The sequence below is a fragment of the Vigna angularis genome, chromosome 4 (genome assembly GCF_016808095.1).
Source record: "Vigna angularis cultivar LongXiaoDou No.4 chromosome 4, ASM1680809v1, whole genome shotgun sequence".
NCBI lineage: Eukaryota > Viridiplantae > Streptophyta > Magnoliopsida > Fabales > Fabaceae > Vigna > Vigna angularis.
In genome coordinates this window covers 35,962,963-35,981,952 of record NC_068973.1, presented here as the reverse complement: position 1 = coordinate 35,981,952, position 18,990 = coordinate 35,962,963, and the positions used below count along the sequence as shown (strand labels likewise).

Here is an 18,990-nt window from a genome sequence, read left to right as displayed (position 1 = left end):
AAAATATGTTGTATTTGATATTTTATATTAAATGTAATATCATTTTGTATTAATAAAAAAAATAACAAGACAAGTTAAAAGCCATATAAACAATTAACAGAAAAATCAAACCATAAACATTCAATAAAAAATATAAAAAATTGAATACTTAATAAACTAAACACATTCATTAATTAAAAATACTAAAGAGAAACTTGAACCTTAATTAATTAATTTCAGTTTTTACAAAAAAGCCCACTCGTTTACATTGTGTTTCCCGTTTCCTTTTAATTATGCATATCCTTGCTCGCGTGTTACCCTTTTCTTTGCTTTATTTACGCAATGGATTCTTCACAAGGAAAAAGACTTGAACAGGAACCACGTTTTGTGCGCATCATTTGGAATACTATTAACACACTTGATTTTACAAGTTTTTATGTAGGAAATATTCTTATTCATGCCATTAATAATCTATATTAAAAAAACGAAATTAAATTAAATTTTATAAAATTGATTTAATAAAAAATGTTATATTAAAATAGTAAATTTAAGTTTAGTTATAAGATATGTAATTATATATCTCCTAAAACATGTTGAGCCACCAATAACAAAACGATATAAAACATCAGTGAAGAAAACCGTGTTCTAGCATCAGTTTGTGAAAACAAATTATATATGTTATATATGAAACTCTGATAAATTATTTAATACTTATTTGATGAAATCGTTTTTCTTTAATCTTACTTTAATAAGTTTCGCGTATTAGTTTTTTTTATGCCATTTACATTTTATTATCTTACTTTTCAAAAAAACAATAGAAAATATTAATGTCAAAATTTGTTTATAATCATGGTTTTTGAGTTATTTTTTTCTTGTTGATTCTTTTGTATCTATTTGATGTTATACTTGTTCATTATTGTTTTAATGATTATAAATAAATTACAACGCTCATCACTTTCCTTCTTTTATTTAAAATTATCATATTGACTATAACTAAAACAAAAATTATGAACAAAAAATATAGTTTCGAAATATAAATAGAAAAGAAAATTTTATGAACACATATTTATAAAATATTATTTGTAATAAATAAAACAAAATGGAAAAATTAGATATGATTCTATTCAGAACACACTAAGAAATGCTAATGTTGACAAACTTACATTTAACATTTTCAGGGATTTTAACATTGGTAAGTGTGTTATCCACTGTTTATGAAATCTAGTTGCTTCTAGTGCTATTAAATCCTAATCATACCAACATTCAGGTTTCTGTGTTTTTTGTGGGGGTTTCAAACCCCATTATAACTTTGTTGCATTTTTTTAAAAAAAATATATGTAAATTCTGAAATAAATGAAAAATTATAAAAACTAAAAATTTTAGTATTTATAATTTGCATGTAACATTCATAAAAAAAACAAATAATAAGATCTACAATTTTAATATCAAATAATATATAACTGAATCTAAACTTATACTAAAGTATATAACGTAAATTGAAATTCAAATTAAAGTACAAAATGAGTTAAAGAAAAACTAATTAAGAGGAAGGAACGCAAACAGAATCTTGCTGTGAAATAGTCCAACTGAAAACAACGTATGGTTCACATAGTAAAAAAATGTGAAAAAATCATTTTCACGTTATATTATATTCTTTAACTATCACATGTACACAATATTGTGTCATTTATCAAAAATAAAATTAAATACATAATTTTATTTAAAATTTTCATTTTATTAAAGTATAAAAAATGGTATTTATCTTTAAAAGAATCAAGATGTAAGTTTGATTTGATTTAATTTAATCTTAAGAAGGTAAATAATGAAAACGAAGATCCTAAAGTACTTCCCTTCCAAAAGAGATTATATTTTCTCTAAGTCACTTCACTCCCAGTAAAAATAGTTCCAAATCAACTAAAATTTGGATAATGATATTTGACAATGGTGACATTGACAAAACCAGATCCCATTATGAATATACCAGTATGCAGAGTGTCTACAGAGATGGGGTATATGTGTCCTCACATATATATATATATATATATATATATATATATATATATATATATATATATAATATTTATTTTAGAATAAATTTGAGTAGGTTGTAGGTAGCTTAGTGTAGTGTAGCAGTCGTTGGAGGTTGATGAAAGTAGTTGCAGGCATATGTTAGCAAAGCATAGGTTGGCATGACATGGCATGCAGAGGTAAGGTACTACTGATGAAATCAGGTCTGAATCGAGGCCAAAACTGATGCTGTGGACGCAAACCAAAGCCATGCCAATTTTCATTCATCTATCTATTCCCATGCAAACATATACACAAATTCTCTCTTCCTCTGCATGTAACGGGGCCCACGTGTACATACACCTAACACACCCTTTTCAATATTCTGTCAGTTTATACTGTTTTGTAATAATACATCTTTTTGTTCTTCACTCCCAGTGTGCATACATGCCAAACCCACCACTGTTGCATTCTGTTTTCGGCAGTGATGACCTGATCATCATACACCATATGAGGTCATACTTAATCCAGGGGTCCCCTACCTACCTCACTCCATATATATATATACATATCAAGAGAATTACTTCTCTATGATTCAGATTCTGTGGGGTCACTTTATCTCAGAAGCATGTTGTTTTTGTTGCAGTAGCTTATTGGGTAAAGCAGGTTTACAGCAAAGAGAGAGACGTTTCACAATGCCCACCCTTTTGTTGCTTCCATCTCTAGCTCACTCACACATCTCTGTCTCTGCCAAAGTACTTACAGAGAACGCGCTTCACGAATGCAACTCACGCTTACGACAAAGAGTGTTTTTTTATAGCTCTTTTGTCCATTTTTCTAATGTGTAACATGCACCTACAAGATTGCCTTCAAGGCCTTCTTGCAAACCAAATATGAAAACATTCATTAATTCAGCATACGCAGGCCATGCTTCATCGTCAGATCCTCAACATGATCTTCATACTATATCAATGTCACATATAACCTCCAAAAATGTAGATAGCAAAACATTTTTCTCAATAGATGCCAAATAACGTATAGTTTGGAATCCCACACCGCACAAAAGTAAGAAAATTTGGGTTTAATTCTTTTATATAAATTTATTCACAAATTGGGTGGTTTGAAAAAAATTTCCCTTCTAACTTACAAAGAGTAACATTGCATAAAACTTCTAGGAAAATATCTTAAAGAACAACTTTTTTTTTTTCAATGATTGATCTCAAATATATAAACTAATAAAATAATCACACCCACTACATGTGATAAAAAAATTGTTAAAATATCAATATCCAAACTTTTATAATGATAAAAAAATTATTAAAATATTATTATCCAAACTTTTATAATGCGCTAGGTACATTCACCATGTGTAAAGGTATATTATTGTTTTTAAAATTTTCAACCATAAAACCATTAAAAGAGTTGTGCTGATTAATCTATCTTGTTTTTTTTTTATCTTTTGATAAATTTATAGTTATTTGAATAATATGAAAAAGATGTATAATTTGAATAATGTATTTTGGACCATTGTTTTCTCTTATATAATAAATTAGAATACATGTTAGGAGAGATTTAATAGTTTTGTATTATTTTCTTTTTAATATATATTTTATATATCGGTTTCATAATAGTTAAATGTTTCTGTTAGTATTTTTTTATCTCAAAATTAAATTTTAATGTTTTTAAAATATCCATAATTAAATATAACTTTATGTTATAATTATAAAAATATTTATCTTGTACAGATGTTAAAGTAGTAAATTTTTTTAAATCATTAGAAAATTTCTCAGTTTTTTTTAAATATTGAATATTTAATAAGTTTTACTACTTAATTTTTTTTTTAAAAAAAAATTATTGTTTGCTGGAAGGGTAATAAAATACAAATTAGAGCAGCGGCCATAAAAGTGTTGGGGGTGTTGCTCCCTCCACCATCATTCTATACTTCCTCCACTTCCCCACACTGTTTTAAATACAATTATATCCTTAAGTTAAAAAGATTTTTATTTTTACCCTATTTTAAATAATTTGAAACCCTAATTTTACTTTCCCAGCACCTACCTACGGAACTCTCTTCCCCTTTCTCCATTTCCGTTTCACCTCCTCACCTCCGCACTTCCATTCCTTTTTCTTCCCAGTTTTTTTTTTTGTTTGAAAGCTTCCATTGTCGCCGTGGTGTGAAGGAGCGTCGCCGCCGTGGTGTGGAGGAACATCGAGGAGCGTTCAGAGCATTAACCAGCGTGAGGAAGTATACATCAACGGAGGTAACATCCTTCAACGGATGTCAACATCCATTTAACGTAAAACGGATGTCAAGGTTTATTCGAATACGCACCTGGAGGAAGCACGACACACACTCCACCACTCCACGCACTGCACCATGAGAGCGACACTGCACCACGAGAGGGAGACTGCTTGATAATTCTTTCCACCACCACCAACCTTTGCAACTTCTAGTATCTCACAACAACGAAAGAAAGAGAGGAAGAAATATAATGTTAAAATGAAAGAAAAGTATTTTACTCATGTACGACACTAGAATAGGTTATTAGTGAAATAGGTTGTGAATCGGTAAAATTAAAAAATAATAACCCTAAAAATAAAATTTTACTGAGGGGCAAAATAGTAAATGGGAGGTGGAGGGAGAAAGGTGTGGTGGTGGAGGGAGCAACACCCAAAGTGTTATTGTGAAAGAAAAGTAAGCGAGAGTTGCTCCCTCCACCACCACCAACCGCTCCCTGCACCACCACATACCTAATTTGCCCTTCTATAAAACGGATGTCAACATCCGTTTCACCTTCAACGGATGTTGACATCCATGAACGGATGTTGACATCCGTTTACATATTTTATATTTTAGTTTATTATTTTTATTTAAAAAAAAAAACTTCAACAGATGTGACGGATGTGGCCACATCCATTTAATAGATTTTTAAAAAGTATTTTATTTATTATTTAAATAATAATATATAAATTAAATTAATAATTATTATTTTATTAAATAAAATAAAATTATTTATAAATAATTAAGTAATAATTTTAAAAAAATTAAATAATATTTATATATTAATTTAAAATATAAAACATTAAAAAATTAAAAACTAAAAAAAAAACTAATTCAACGGATGTCGCCGTCCGTTAATGGATATGGCATATCCGTTTAGTAGATTTATAACAAAATTTTTAATTATTTTTTAAATAATAATACATAAATTAAAATTAATAATAATTAATTTATTAAATAAAATAAAATTAATTTATAAATAATTAAATAATATTTATATATTAATTTAAAATTTAAAAAATAAAAAAAAATTTAAATAATAATACATAAATTAAATTAATAATAATTATTTTATTAAATAAAATAAAATTAATTTATAAATAATTAAATAATAATTTTAAAAAAATTAAATAATATTTATATATTAATTTAAAATATAATAAATTAAAAAACTAAAAAAAAAAACCTCAACGAATGTTCCGTTAAAGAAAAGAGGTGGATTGTAGGATATTTTAAAATATAAAGGTTAGTTTTGAATTTTTAAAAAAATGTGGAGGTACAAAAAACAAAGTGGGGTGGTGTAGGGAGTAAAAGCTTTGCCGATGGCCCAGCCCAAAATTTAAAGTTTCCAGTTTACTTCTTCTGTTAATTCGATGACTTAATGTAAATATAGTTCGTTTGATTATAAAAAAAAATTGAGATATTTTGTGTTTGGAGAAATGTTAAAAAAAAAAATAGAGATCTATTTTTCTTTTTACCTATTTCTACTATAGTTCCATTGCTATTATTTTTATATTCTTTCATTACTAAACACGTTTCATTTTTATTTTAGCACCTTTTTCTACAGTATTTATTTCTCTGTTTTCTTAACTAATAAAACAATAAAGTTAAAAAAAAAAACTTAAATATATTTTAGATCTATTTAGTCACTGCATCTAATATTGGTTAAGGACTGAATTGTACTTAAATATTTGAAAAGTATATATTCTTATTAAAACTGAGTACCTGAAAGAGAATAAATTTTGGTTAAGGACTAATCTATATATAAATAATATATAAATTAACCATGTAAATTGTCGGTCCAATATTAGTCCATAAAACGGTGTACCTGAAAGAGATATAAAATATTGAAAATAGAGATATAAAATATGAAACAAAAACATAAAAATGTTAACACGTAATTAACAATATTTAATTGTGTTTATTATTTAATATGATGGGTTTAAAGTTAAAGATTGTCCAAACTATTTTTTATGTAAACTAAAAAAACATGGAATATCATAAGTATAATAATGAGATGAGTAATTAAATTTGAAGGGAAAGATAAGTAATTTTTTTTTTCAAAACTATTACTTTTGGCGCATAGAATTTTAAGTTGACGGTATAAAAGAGAACGAGGGAGTATAAAAAAAATTAAATAAAAAATAAGATAATTTCAAATAGATGAAGAGTAAAATATAGAAAAAAATTTAATTTATTATTAATAGTTTAGTTTTATTTTTAATCATTTATCGTTAATACAGGAGAAAATAAGAAAAATAAATAGATATAAGTACTTAAAAGTGAATGATGAAGTCTTTAATCAATCAATCAAATACATATCCAAATGAAACTTCCAGACTTATTATGTAACTCATTATGTAGCATCATTATCTTGAAGTTATAAATCTAAAGTAACTTTTATTTTTTCGTTTCTTCAAAGGAAAAAAGAAAAAATTTAACCCGGTTTTGCAAAATCTCTACTAATACAATCCAGAATTGGAGCCAAATTAGATAGTAAAAAGTCATTCCTTCGTCCATCTTTTGGCAGTATTCAACTTTTGTACACTGAAAGGACGTTTTTTTATTGTGTGTGGTGCATATCATAATTCTAATACCATGTTGAAAACGTGACCTAGGAAAGAGATAAAAATATTAAATAAAATATTATGAGTAAAATAAACCAAAACTATAATTAATTATCTCTCTTCCAATCACCAAACTATTTAGAAAAGGTAAAGGAAATTTAATAAATGATTTATTTTTTACACAATTTAAATATAATTTAATTTATATTTTCGATCGATTTCCGTGTATCTGATTTTGGTAAGAACCCTATCTCATTTGTGAAAAAGCATGATGGGCAAGTTGTCACAGATTCTGCTTTATTTTTGATTAATTTTTAAGGTTTTATAAATGTGGATAAATATGATATTTTAATAGCACCGTCTCAATCTGTAATAATTAACAATGATACAGTTGTCTCTCTTTTTCTTTATGCGTGGAAAACGCATAAATTTAAAAACAAATTATTCATGATTATCTTGTTCCGATAAAATGCAAGAAAATTGTAATAAACAGAGAATAATTAATTTAAATAATGTAATTACAGATAAACCCTGAAATTATTTTACTTAAATTTAATATTAATTTTTTTTGTTATGATTAATATATCGGTTACTTTTTAGTATATGGTTTATTTTATTAACTATATTAGATAAGCTGTAACATTATTATACACAGGCCTTTGACTTTTTTAATTACTATGACTATTGTATTTCATATCTTAATTACCACGGAACATAAAATACAGTCCAATATTAAAATACATTTAAATTTACAGACAATAATAAAATACAGTCCAATTCCTAGCCCCTGTGATAATTTAAATAAATCTACATATTAAATGCTTGCATTTTTCAAAAAATATTAATTAAAATGATTTGTATTAGATATTTTTAAAGCTGAAATAATATAAAAAATTATTATTCAATAACTTTAAGTAACAATTATCAACTGTACCACTGTATAGATGTATAGATAGTACATAATCAGATTTTCTAACATATAAGTTTTTTTTTATAAGAAGTATATTGTGAGAGATATTAGGTTTAATAAAGATAGAAGCTTTAATATCATATGCTGTTAACTTGTCTTTTCTTATTTTAAAGTTTTGAATATAAATTGTTTTATTTAAAAATATAAAACTAATATAAATATTATATTTTAACTTGTTAAAATAAAATAGAATAATAAAAAAAGTACTTACAGACAAATGCAACAACGTGTCTGTTTTTTCTACTGTATAATAATTTCAATTAAGTGCATTCGGTTAAAAATGTAATTATTTATTAGAATTTTTTATTCGAGTGAAGGAAAATATACAATAATAAATAAATAATTAATTAATTGTGCACTGTTATCTAAAATAAAATAGTTTGTATAACTTGAGTTTCATTTAAGTTTTATATTTATTTCCAAATTTCTTTAGTGAATGTTTTAGTCCTTTATTACTTGTTTATTAGACAAACTTTAATCTCACCGTGAATACTTTATTTTCTTCTATAAGTATTTCATCCAATCCAACCAGAATTATTCATTCCTAATTGGAGAAATAATAATAATAATAGAATACATAATTATCCTTATTTAATTAAAAATTTAAATTTATTAAATGTTCAATAAATATAAAATTCCAAAAGTCTACAGGTATTCTGTTCTTTGTTTGGATTTTCTTCTTCTTTGCTACTCTTTTGCCTCCTCTTTCTCTACCTGTCTATCTATTGTTGAACTCTTCAAATTCTTGTCCTATGCTTCTCACTTAGCTCTATCAACAAAATTCAACTCTTTCTTTACTTCCTCTGCTTCTCACAGCTTCCAACTCACTCCTCAACATATTCCCATCTCTACTCTCTCACCTTGTGCTTCTACAACCATGTCTCAGACTAACTGGGAAGCTGACAAGATGTAATTTTCTTTTTATGTTTCTCTCCTTTTATCATTTTGCAACATGGATTTCGTGCTTCCTGCTTAATTCTTCATTTTGGGTTCTGGGTTTCTCTCAAGAACTGAACTTGTGTATTGTACAAGTCTTATAAAGTTCCAATTTTTCGTTCTGGGTCTCTTAGGGTTTGTAGTTTTCAGCAAGTTCTATGGGGGAGTTGTTGGTTTTGGGTGCTAAAATTGATTTTTTTTTTTTGCGGTGGGTGACATGATTGTGTTGGGTGTTTTTTGATGTGGTGAATGTGAATTTGAGATAGTGAAATCTTTGATTATCGTTGTTTATTTGGCTAATGTTGCCTAATGTTGTCCTTGTTGCACTTTGAGGTTTCAGGTTAGATGTTTACATCCATGATTATCTTGTCAAGAGGGATTTGAAGGCTTCTGCTCAGGCTTTTCAAGCTGAAGGGAAAGTATCCTCGGACCCTGTTGGTGAGATGTCTCAAAACTCTACTCTTTCTTCAAATAAAGAAGTTTAACTGTGCTATTTTTCATTTCTCTACTTCCATGCTTATGGGATGACAATGTGGGGTTGCAGCTATTGATGCCCCGGGAGGCTTTCTGTTCGAGTGGTGGTCGGTTTTCTGGGATATATTTATTGCTAGGACCAACGAGAAGCACTCAGAGGTTGCTGCATCTTATATTGAGGTCGGTTGAGAACAATTTCCATTGGTTTCACAGTAGGGTGAGGGTACTAAAAATTGAGAAAAAAAAGCAGTATTGTAACATTCATATTTTTAGTTGAATGTTATTGTCAGTTGAAGAAGTTGCAATAGTATTTCATAAAGGAAGTTTATGCATTCAATTAGGTTCAACTTGCTAAATATTGTAATTACACCTCTTAATGAATGACTGATTTGGTTTGCTGTTCCTTACTTCCTGCATACAGTTTAAAGTATACTGTATGAGGAACGTTAGGAACCTTTCTTTAGAGTCAATGTTTGTTGAATCATATTTTTTTGAATTTGTGTATTGTTTAGTTCTAGGTTGATATTCTAGCAATATGATTTAATACTTCGTTCTGTTGTCTGCGTCTGTTTATTTGTGTACTTAATGAGCCTCATGGTAAGTGAGGTGTTCTGACATGTGATAAACTCACTTTCTTGGCCTGATTAATTATATTCTGATTTGTGTTGAGAGCTTACATTTTCTTTTCATTTCAAGACTCCTTTCAATATTTAATGAATTGGTTCAATCAAATGCTTTGTTAGAAATTATTGACTATTGTTATAGCTGAGTTGAGTTATAAGAACCCAAATATTCAGTTTGGGCAACTAATTTAGGTTTCCCCAGCTAATAATGTATACCCACACTGTCCTCATGAAATGATGTATTGGAATCTGCAATTCTAAGAGTTTCTAAGTTAATAGAAAATATTAGTCCTGCTTTAAGTTAATGGTCTGTGAAACCTTCTTTGCAGACACAATTAATAAAGGCAAGGGAGCAACAACAGCAGCAACAACAGCAACCACAATCCCAGCAGTCACAGCATCAACAACAGCAGCAACAACATATGCAGATGCAACATCTCCTCTTGCAGAGAGCACAACAACAACAGCAGCAGCAACAACAACAACAACAGCAATCACAACAACAACAGCCTCAACCACAACAACAACAAAGCAGGGATAGGGCTCACCTTTTAAATGGTAGTTCAAATGGATTAGTCGGAAACCCTGGAACTGCAAATGCACTAGCAACAAAGATGTATGAGGAAAGATTAAAACTTCCCCTTCAAAGGGACTCTTTAGATGATGCAGCACTGAAGGTTGGGAGATGCTTTGGGTATCTAATCTAAATATAAGATAAAAATGCTGTTTCTATAATGTGAATGTTCATACCTTTCTTTTCATATATTATACAGCAAAGATTTGGTGAGAACATGGGCCAACTTTTGGACCCAAATCATGCATCGATATTGAAGTCAGCTGCAGCCCCTGGCCAACCTTCTGGGTATCATATTTAAATTTATCTTTTAGTGCTTATTATTTCAAGTCTTTTTGGAGACAGAAGGTAGTTTGTTCTTGATTAGTCTCTGTAGCATAGATTATTTAAGTTTGATCTGATTCTGTGAGTTGAAGCTTACTTTGTTCACGCAAAACAAAAAATTGATCCTTTTACTTTTTAGTTTTCTGGACAGTCTGCATGTGCTTTTGAAGAATCAATGTTCATATATTCCCTGTTAAAAAAGTTATGGGTCTTGACTTTGCTTGTACCAAATTTCTTGATTTCAGGCAAGTTTTGCATGGTGCTGCTGGGGGGATGTCTCCACAAGTTCAAGCACGTACTCAGCAATTACCTGGGTCTACTCTGGTACAAATTTGTTCTTAGAGGACCTCATTAATTCGTATATTTCTTATAAGCTGTTTTCCCCTGACTTACCTCGTGGAATCAGGATATAAAAGGCGAGATTAGTCCTGTTTTAACTCCCAGAGCTGCTGGTCCTGAAGGATCATTGATGGGAATGCCTGGTATTTTCCCATTTTTTTTCCTGCTGTAACTAATTTGTGATATTTTGGAACCGTTTTGCTGCAAATTGACAGAATTTTAGTTGCTTTCCCTGTGCAATTTATTCATGGTTGGCTGAGGATATCTCATGATTTAGTGTTAGTTTCTTTATGATTCTTTTATACTATTCATGCACATAAAAGGAGTAAACAAGATATTTTCTGGTGACAGGATCAAATCAAGGTAGCAATAATTTGACTTTGAGAGGGTGGCCACTCACTGTGAGTAATCTGTTTAATTTGTTTTTATGTGAATTAATATTACTTATCCTGGTGAAGGCATATTATGTCCTGTTGAATGTGATATCATATTCATAATAACATTTATCCTTTATTAGGGTTTGGAGCAACTGCGCAATGGGCTACTCCAGCAACAAAAACCTTTCATGCAGGCTCCGCAGCCTTTTCATCAAATCCAAATGTTGACACCACAGCATCAGCAACAGCTTATGCTAGCACAACAAAATTTGGCGTCACCATCTGCCACTGAAGAAAGTAGAAGACTAAGAATGCTTTTGAATAATAGGGGTATTGGTCTAAACAAGGACGGTCTTTCAAATCCTGTTGGTGATGTGGTATCTAATGTCGGATCCCCTCTTCAAGGTGGTGGCCCTCCTTTTCCTCGTGGAGATACAGATATGCTAATGAAGGTGTTTGTTCTATTTTAACTTGTTTTCCATCTTCAGTATGGTTCTTGTATATTTCATGAAACTGTTTAATTTAGATATTTTGTATATTTACCACAAGTTTCATGGTTTGCATCCACTGTAAGTTTTTATTTTTATGTTTAGGTGAAACTGGCTCAGCTACAGCAGCAACATCAACAACAATCAAGTACCAATGCACAGCAGCAGCAGCAGCTTCAACAACACGCTCTTTCAAACCAGCAATCCCAGACTTCTAATCATAGCATGCACCAGCAAGATAAAGTAGGGGGAGGTGGTGGCAGTGTCACTGTGGATGGTGGCATGTCAAACTCATTTAGAGGAAATGACCAGGTCAGTCCTTTCTAGTAGTTGGTACGCATACTTGTTCAAGCTGTACCTGTTTCTTGTGGTCCTAATATCTTATGGAATAATTGGGCAATGTGCAATATTTCTTCTGATGCATAAAGGAGTGATAATTTTTTACTCATTAAATGTCTAACGGATTTCTGAAGTACACAATTGGTTTATTTTGCCAAGTATGTTGCAATAGTCACTTAGTTTATGTAAATTGTGAGATCTGATATCCAATTTTATGATTAAATATATCATCCTCTTTTCCGCTTGCTATTTGCATGTTGTCCTTATTGTTGGTGTTATATATTTTGCTGTTATTATGTTTTTATAATTACAACAGATTTTGTTTTTAAGTTAGTGGTTGTGAAATTGAGAATTTATGTGGTGGCAAGCTGTTTTGATTAAGGCATTAAATTTCAGTGTTACAAAATTTGATATCCAAAATGTCAAGATTTCCTGAACACTGTAGTTGGAAAAATGATTTTACTTCTGTTCTTTGAATTGAATTCCTCTGGACATAGATATGATGATCTGTTTATATAAACGTCAACAGAAGTGAGTGGCTATTTATTTCCTGCATTTGCAATGTAGAAATCCCAACATCAACTACTACTTTGTTTCTTTCAAACTGTTAACTATATATATACAACAAATGGCCATGCGTTGCAATGAGATTTTGACAATTATTTTGTAGTAAAATCACATGATTATAAATTTCTGTCCCTGAATTTGACAGACCTGATTTTTGTACCATACAAAGAGTTGTAAATAGGTTCCTAACATGATTATTTGAATGCACATTCAGGTTTCAAAAAGCCAAATTGGGAGAAAGAGAAAGCAGCCTGGATCATCGTCAGGTCCTGCTAATAGTACAGGCACAGCAAATACGACAGGTCCGTCACCAAGTTCAGCACCCTCAACTCCCTCAACTCATACGCCTGGAGATGTGATATCGATGCCTGCCTTGCCCAATAGTGGTAGTTCTTCAAAGCCTCTAATGATGTTTGGCACTGATGGTACTGGAGCCCTTACATCACCTTCTAACCAGTTGGTGAGTGCCTTTTCTCTGTGGTTAAATTGATGGAAGGAATTATGGAATTCCTTGCATGTAGACTCATTGCCATTCCATTTTGGCAGTGGGATGATAAAGATCTTGAATTGCAGGCTGATGTGGATCGCTTTGTGGAGGATGGATCACTAGATGAAAATGTTGAGTCTTTTTTGTCCCAGGATGATACAGACCCTAGAGATACTGTTGGCCGTTGTATGGATGTAAGCAAAGGTGCAGTAAACACCATTTTACATTGATCAATAAATATTCTGGCATCATCCTTGCAAAAGAGTTTCTCAAAGTGTATGTCTGAATTTCCCTCACTCCAATGTGAAAATTTGCAGTCTTTTCTTTGTATAGTGTAGATAATGTGTAATTTTGTGGTAAAATACAGTGAAGTACAATTTTTAAATACCAATTCAAATTTCTTGGTGCCTCAATATTCTTTACAATATTTATGATGAATGTGTGCAGTTCCTTTTTTGATTGATGAGTAAAAAATTGTTGGTTATATAATTAAAAGGGGCTTGCTTTGTTATCTTATATATGTGCATCTTATGATTGCTACTACGTGCTCTTTAATTCCTTGACGTGCATAAGCATAAAGAGGAAATGACATACAAATCAGACACTAAGGGCATGAATTTGTTCTATTGTCAGGCTTCACATTTACTGATGTAAGTTCTGTACGGGCAAGCACAAGTAAAGTTGCCTGTTGCCATTTCTCATCTGATGGGAAATTACTTGCAAGTGGTGGGCATGACAAAAAGGTTAGTGGAAGCATTGGTGTTGATAATGATATCTATTTCAGTACTTGCTTTGTTCAATCAACTTCCTGAATTAAGCAGTGATCTTGAATTGAAAAACAAAATCAAGAATGGTATTTTTCCTTTTATTATGTTTTGATATTGAATTGTATGGCCTTTAAGTCCTGTTTGCCTTGTACCGCAGGCTGTTTTATGGTACACGGATTCTCTTAAACAAAAAGCTACTCTTGAAGAACATTCATCTTTGATTACTGATGTTCGGTTCAGTCCAAGCATGCCTCGTCTTGCTACTTCTTCATTTGACAGAACTGTCAGGGTTTGGGATGTTGACAATGTTAGTTGACTTGTTTCCTGTTTTGCTATAGTTTGCAACTCTAGAGAAATTGTTTCTATATATTTTAGTGGGTTTGAAGTAACTTGACCACAATGCACATGACAATATTAATTGCCTCGACTTGAAGTGTGGCACACAGCAAAGTTAAAGGGACTTGTAGATAATCACTTTAACTGAAAATCTGTCCTTAGTGAGATAGATGATGAATTTATAAACAAGTACGCAACTATTAACCAACCGAGTTTTCAGCTTAAAATGTATTCTGCTCAAGATATGTTATCTTAGTGCTGTTTTGTAGATGTTCTTTGACGTGGTTTTACTATTCTGTATTGAAAGGCTTTTGTACGGAAGTGCTATATTTATTTGTTTGCAGTGAAGATGAATAATGTGGTGGTGTAGTGCTTAAGAAGCCTTAGGAATTCTTATTGCTGGTAATAGTATTCAGTGTTTCTAACAAATAGTTATAGAGATTGTATCGGGTTCAATATGAATATTGAATTTGACCATGATTTCTAATGTTCTAAATGTTTTGTGCTTTAGTTTTTTGCTGTTAAATCAATGTTTCTCCTATGGAGTTGTAGGATTGGTAGAAGGTTTCCTTCTACTGGATTTTGACGTGAACATTGGGACTATCTATTTTCTGGGATGTTAATGATTGCATTCTCAGATAATTTGTTTGCCCTTGTCTTGAACTAGAAGTAGAAGAATTTTGTGCAATTCTTTTAGCTGAATATATAATTACCATGCAGCCTGGTTATTCTCTACGCACCTTCACGGGACATTCTTCAACTGTTATGTCACTAGATTTTCATCCAAATAAGGATGACCTCATCTGCTCATGCGACGGCGATGGTGAGATACGATACTGGAGCATAAACAATGGCAGTTGTGCTAGAGTCTGGAAGGTAGAAAATGTTATTCATTATTAGCATACTTTAAATTCATTTCTCGGCGAACCACAAAGTAGGTCCAACCCTTCGCTGGGTCATGCAAAATATATGCTCTGTAGCACTCTGCTGCCCCTTTTTTGATAAAAGAACCTCATTTTTGTAGCTTGCTAACTTACAATTTCTTGCTCATTCATTTCAGCAATGATACATTCATTTTCAGTTTGCTAACATACAATTTCTTGCTCATTAGGGTGGCACCACCCAGATGAGATTTCAGCCTCGTCTAGGGAGGTACCTTGCTGCAGCAGCAGAGAATATTGTGTCTATATTTGATGTGGAGACACAAGTGTGTCGATATTCATTAAAGGTTGGTTTGCATACCTTTTTTTTTCTTTTCAGGTTTTTGCAGTAGGCATAGAGTAAATTCTTTCAACTAGAGGTTCCTGTTTTACTGGAATCAGAGTCCTTTTCTTCTGGTTATTATTAGAAATTCAGAGGCAGGCTTAATTTATAATACATAAATTTTAGTAGAGGGACAGTATTGTGCAGGAGATAGTCCTTGTGGTAACCTGAAAACTTTCTGTTAACTGTATGATCTGAGACGATTGTGTACTACAATGTATGGTTTACTATAACCCAAGATTATCTCATCACCAATTAATTATCTTTATTGGAATGTTGCACTATGATTGTAGGGACACACAAAAACGGTGGACTGTGTGTGTTGGGATCCTTCTGGGGAGTTGCTAGCATCTGTGAGTGAGGACTCTGTGAAGGTGTGGTCTCTTGGATCCGGGAGTGAAGGGGAATGTGTTCATGAACTTAGCTGTAATGGCAGCAAGTTTCATGCATGTGTTTTCCACCCAACATACCCTTCACTGCTGGCCATTGGCTGTTACCAGGCAAGTCTCATTCTCATTCTGTTTTTATTTCTCTTCCTTCTTCTTTCTTTATGCAGTGTTGTAAAATAATAAAATGTTGTGCAGTCATTGGAGCTGTGGAACATGAGCGAGAACAAGACAATGACTCTGTCTGCTCATGATGGTCTTATTACTGCTTTGGCTGTTTCAACTGTAAATGGTTTGATTGCTTCTACCAGTCATGACAAGTTCCTCAAGCTCTGGAAGTGACCATATTCTCCTCTTAGTTACTACTTTGTTTCCCTTCTCTGCTTCTTCAGCCATTTTTATTTTCTATGCATCTTTAGCTACTAACTTCTCTCTAATGTAACACTGTCTTCCATTAAATATCTATACTTGGATTCAATCCCTTTTCTTTCTTTTTCTCTTCCTAATACTTTTTTTCACCTCCCTTCTCGATACATCTTTTCCCTCTCCAAACTTGTTTTCAATGTTGTCAATTACCGATTATGGCGGTTGCCGGCTGGAGAGTTCTGACAAAACGTCATTCTACCACGGTCATGGCCGAAAGTGCATGGCAGTGAAAACCCTAAAAAGGAAAGAAGGGTTTCAATTGTCTGAGTCCAAAATGTTGAGATCACTTCAAGAAAAAAAGTTTGGGCCATCTAACCCAATCCAAACAACTCAAGGCTTAAAATCCGTAATTGGAAAAAATGTTTTTTTCTCTTTCCAATTGCACTCGTGTTATTTCTTATTTTACCTTTTTTTTTCCATTTGCACTCATATTTTTTCTTATTTTACCTCCACATTTTTAAAAGTTTCTATTAAGGTTGCCGTTTTGAAGGAATGTGTTTGAAATTTCATATTACGACATTGATATCAAGTTATAGTGTGTAAGTAGGGGTTAACTTATTTTACAAAATCATTTTAGGGGGGGTAAGTTAAATTTAAATTATATATTATTTGTATCGTATATTTATTTATTTAAATTCTATTTTGTTTGAAATATATATTTATTTTAAAACGTTTTATCCAAAATTATGTGTACATGGTGTTTGTTTACATTATTTTGAACTCAACAGCTTGAAACGTGTTTTTCTCTCTTTATGATTATTCATTTTGAAATATCCAACTGTCGCACTACAAGTTATCTGAGTTTTTTTTTAAATACATTTTGGGTAGTACTTTTTGAAATGTGTTGCAATCTGAAAGGTATTTTTTATTTATTTAGAAGAATGTTGTGGGGTGTATAAAGAAAATAAAAATACAGGATGTTGTATTTTGGCCTCTAGTTTATGTGTTTTGAATTTCTATTATCTATTAATATTTCATGTCTAAACAACTTAGATCCTTATGAAAATGTTACTTATCTTTTTTAAGGCAATTTTGTAGAGACGAATAAGTAACTTCAGGAGGGACTAAACATAAAACGAATATATTACACGAAAAAAAATTATATATTGTTTTTTATTTTATAAGGATTAAATCAATAATTTTAAAATTGTGAGCAATGACAAACAAATTTATTGGAAGAAATAAATTCAAAGTTTACTCATTTCATAGAAGTTTAAAATATATTTAATCTTATTTTTGAATTATTCATATTGAAATATTATTTATGACTAGTTGTATTGAAATTTAAGTTTTAATAGTTATGTATTTGATTTAAAATGATCTCTAATTACAATCTGTGATAATAAATATTAATATATTACACTATACAATAGAAATTAATTTAATTTGTGTATATATTTTATATTTTTTTACTCTTTAGTTATACTGTAATTTTTTTTTTGAATAATATAAATTATTACAGTATAGTAAAAGAAAAAGAAAACAGTGAATATACATATTCACTTATTACAAATAGTAACATCTAATTTAAATACTTTACAATAAAAATAATACGGAGACGTATAATATGAATTAATAAATAAAATATATAAGTATCATTGGTTTTTAACTTTAATACTTTATAAGATATTTTATGAGCAATAGTAATTAAAAATACAGTTTTTTGACATTTAATTAAATTTAAAATAATTCACAATAATTTATTTACATAGGTGGATAAATTAATAAAACAAAATATATACAATGATAACTTTTTTCTTTTTTTACTGTAAAATACATTTCTGTAAACAATAATAAATAAAGTCAAATTTTAATATATATATATATATATATATATATATATATATATATATATATATATATATATATATATATATATATATATATATATATATGGGGTTTGCTAACGCACGTACGCCTGTTTTTTAGTTGTTACATTTTAGTAATGTGTACTGTTTTTCAGTTGGTACATTTTAGTAATGTGTACTGAGTTCTAGTAGACAAAAATATCTTTATATATTATGAATTCTAAGTTTTAAGGTTAGAGGTATTTTAATAATTTTCATTCTCAAAACTAAAAAAAAAAACTTCCAAACCCTTGCTCACCCTCCTCATTCCTCTCAACCCTTTCTCTTTTATCTCTCTCACTCCAACATTTTATTTGTCATCCTATGATAACTCCAACTGAAAAAAATCAAAAACACTGGCTATTAAACAATTTTACATAAAAAGATTTTATAATGAGTTTTCATTTTATAATTTTTATCTTATCTAACTTTATATAATTTTCACAAGCATAAAAGAATTGGTAATTGACCTGAAAAAAAAATCAGAAATACTCGTTATTAAACAATTTCTTACAAAAAAGGATTTTATAATGAGTTTTCATTTTATAATTTGTCTTATCTAATTTTATCTAATTTTCACAAGCATAATAACATCAAAGGAATTGGTAATTGGCCTGAAAAAAAAATCAGAAA

At 30.2% G+C, this 18,990-nt stretch overlaps 1 protein-coding gene across 2 annotated transcripts; it reads left to right on the top strand.

The window, feature by feature from the left end:
- The first annotated feature begins 8,462 nt into the window (after positions 1-8,462).
- LOC108331715 (transcriptional corepressor LEUNIG) lies at positions 8,463-16,562 on the top strand. 2 transcript variants are annotated; one of them, XM_017566600.2, is made up of 18 exons: positions 8,463-8,713; positions 9,081-9,178; positions 9,285-9,394; positions 10,167-10,514; positions 10,611-10,699; positions 10,981-11,059; positions 11,142-11,217; positions 11,426-11,475; positions 11,592-11,903; positions 12,045-12,251; positions 13,060-13,305; positions 13,419-13,536; positions 13,966-14,075; positions 14,257-14,406; positions 15,156-15,311; positions 15,547-15,663; positions 15,992-16,198; positions 16,283-16,562. In XM_017566600.2, the coding sequence occupies exons 1-18, from the start codon at positions 8,682-8,684 to the stop codon at positions 16,424-16,426; spliced, it is 2,649 nt and encodes an 882-aa protein (XP_017422089.1). In that variant the 5' UTR covers positions 8,463-8,681; the 3' UTR covers positions 16,427-16,562. The 2 variants fall into 2 exon arrangements, with proteins under 2 accessions (XP_017422089.1, XP_017422088.1); XM_017566599.2 differs by having other exon boundaries at positions 13,392-13,536.
- Positions 16,563-18,990: the final 2,428 nt, after the last annotated feature.

Bases quoted from the DNA above. Each gene is read 5' to 3' on its own strand.
- LOC108331715 (XM_017566599.2), top strand. From the start codon at position 8,682: ATGTCTCAGACTAACTGGGAAGCTGACAAGAT. The intron at 10,700-10,980 runs GTATCATATTTA...TCTTGATTTCAG, and splicing joins GCCCCTGGCCAACCTTCTGG to GCAAGTTTTGCATGGTGCTG. The intron at 11,904-12,044 runs GTGTTTGTTCTA...TTTTATGTTTAG, and splicing joins ATACAGATATGCTAATGAAG to GTGAAACTGGCTCAGCTACA.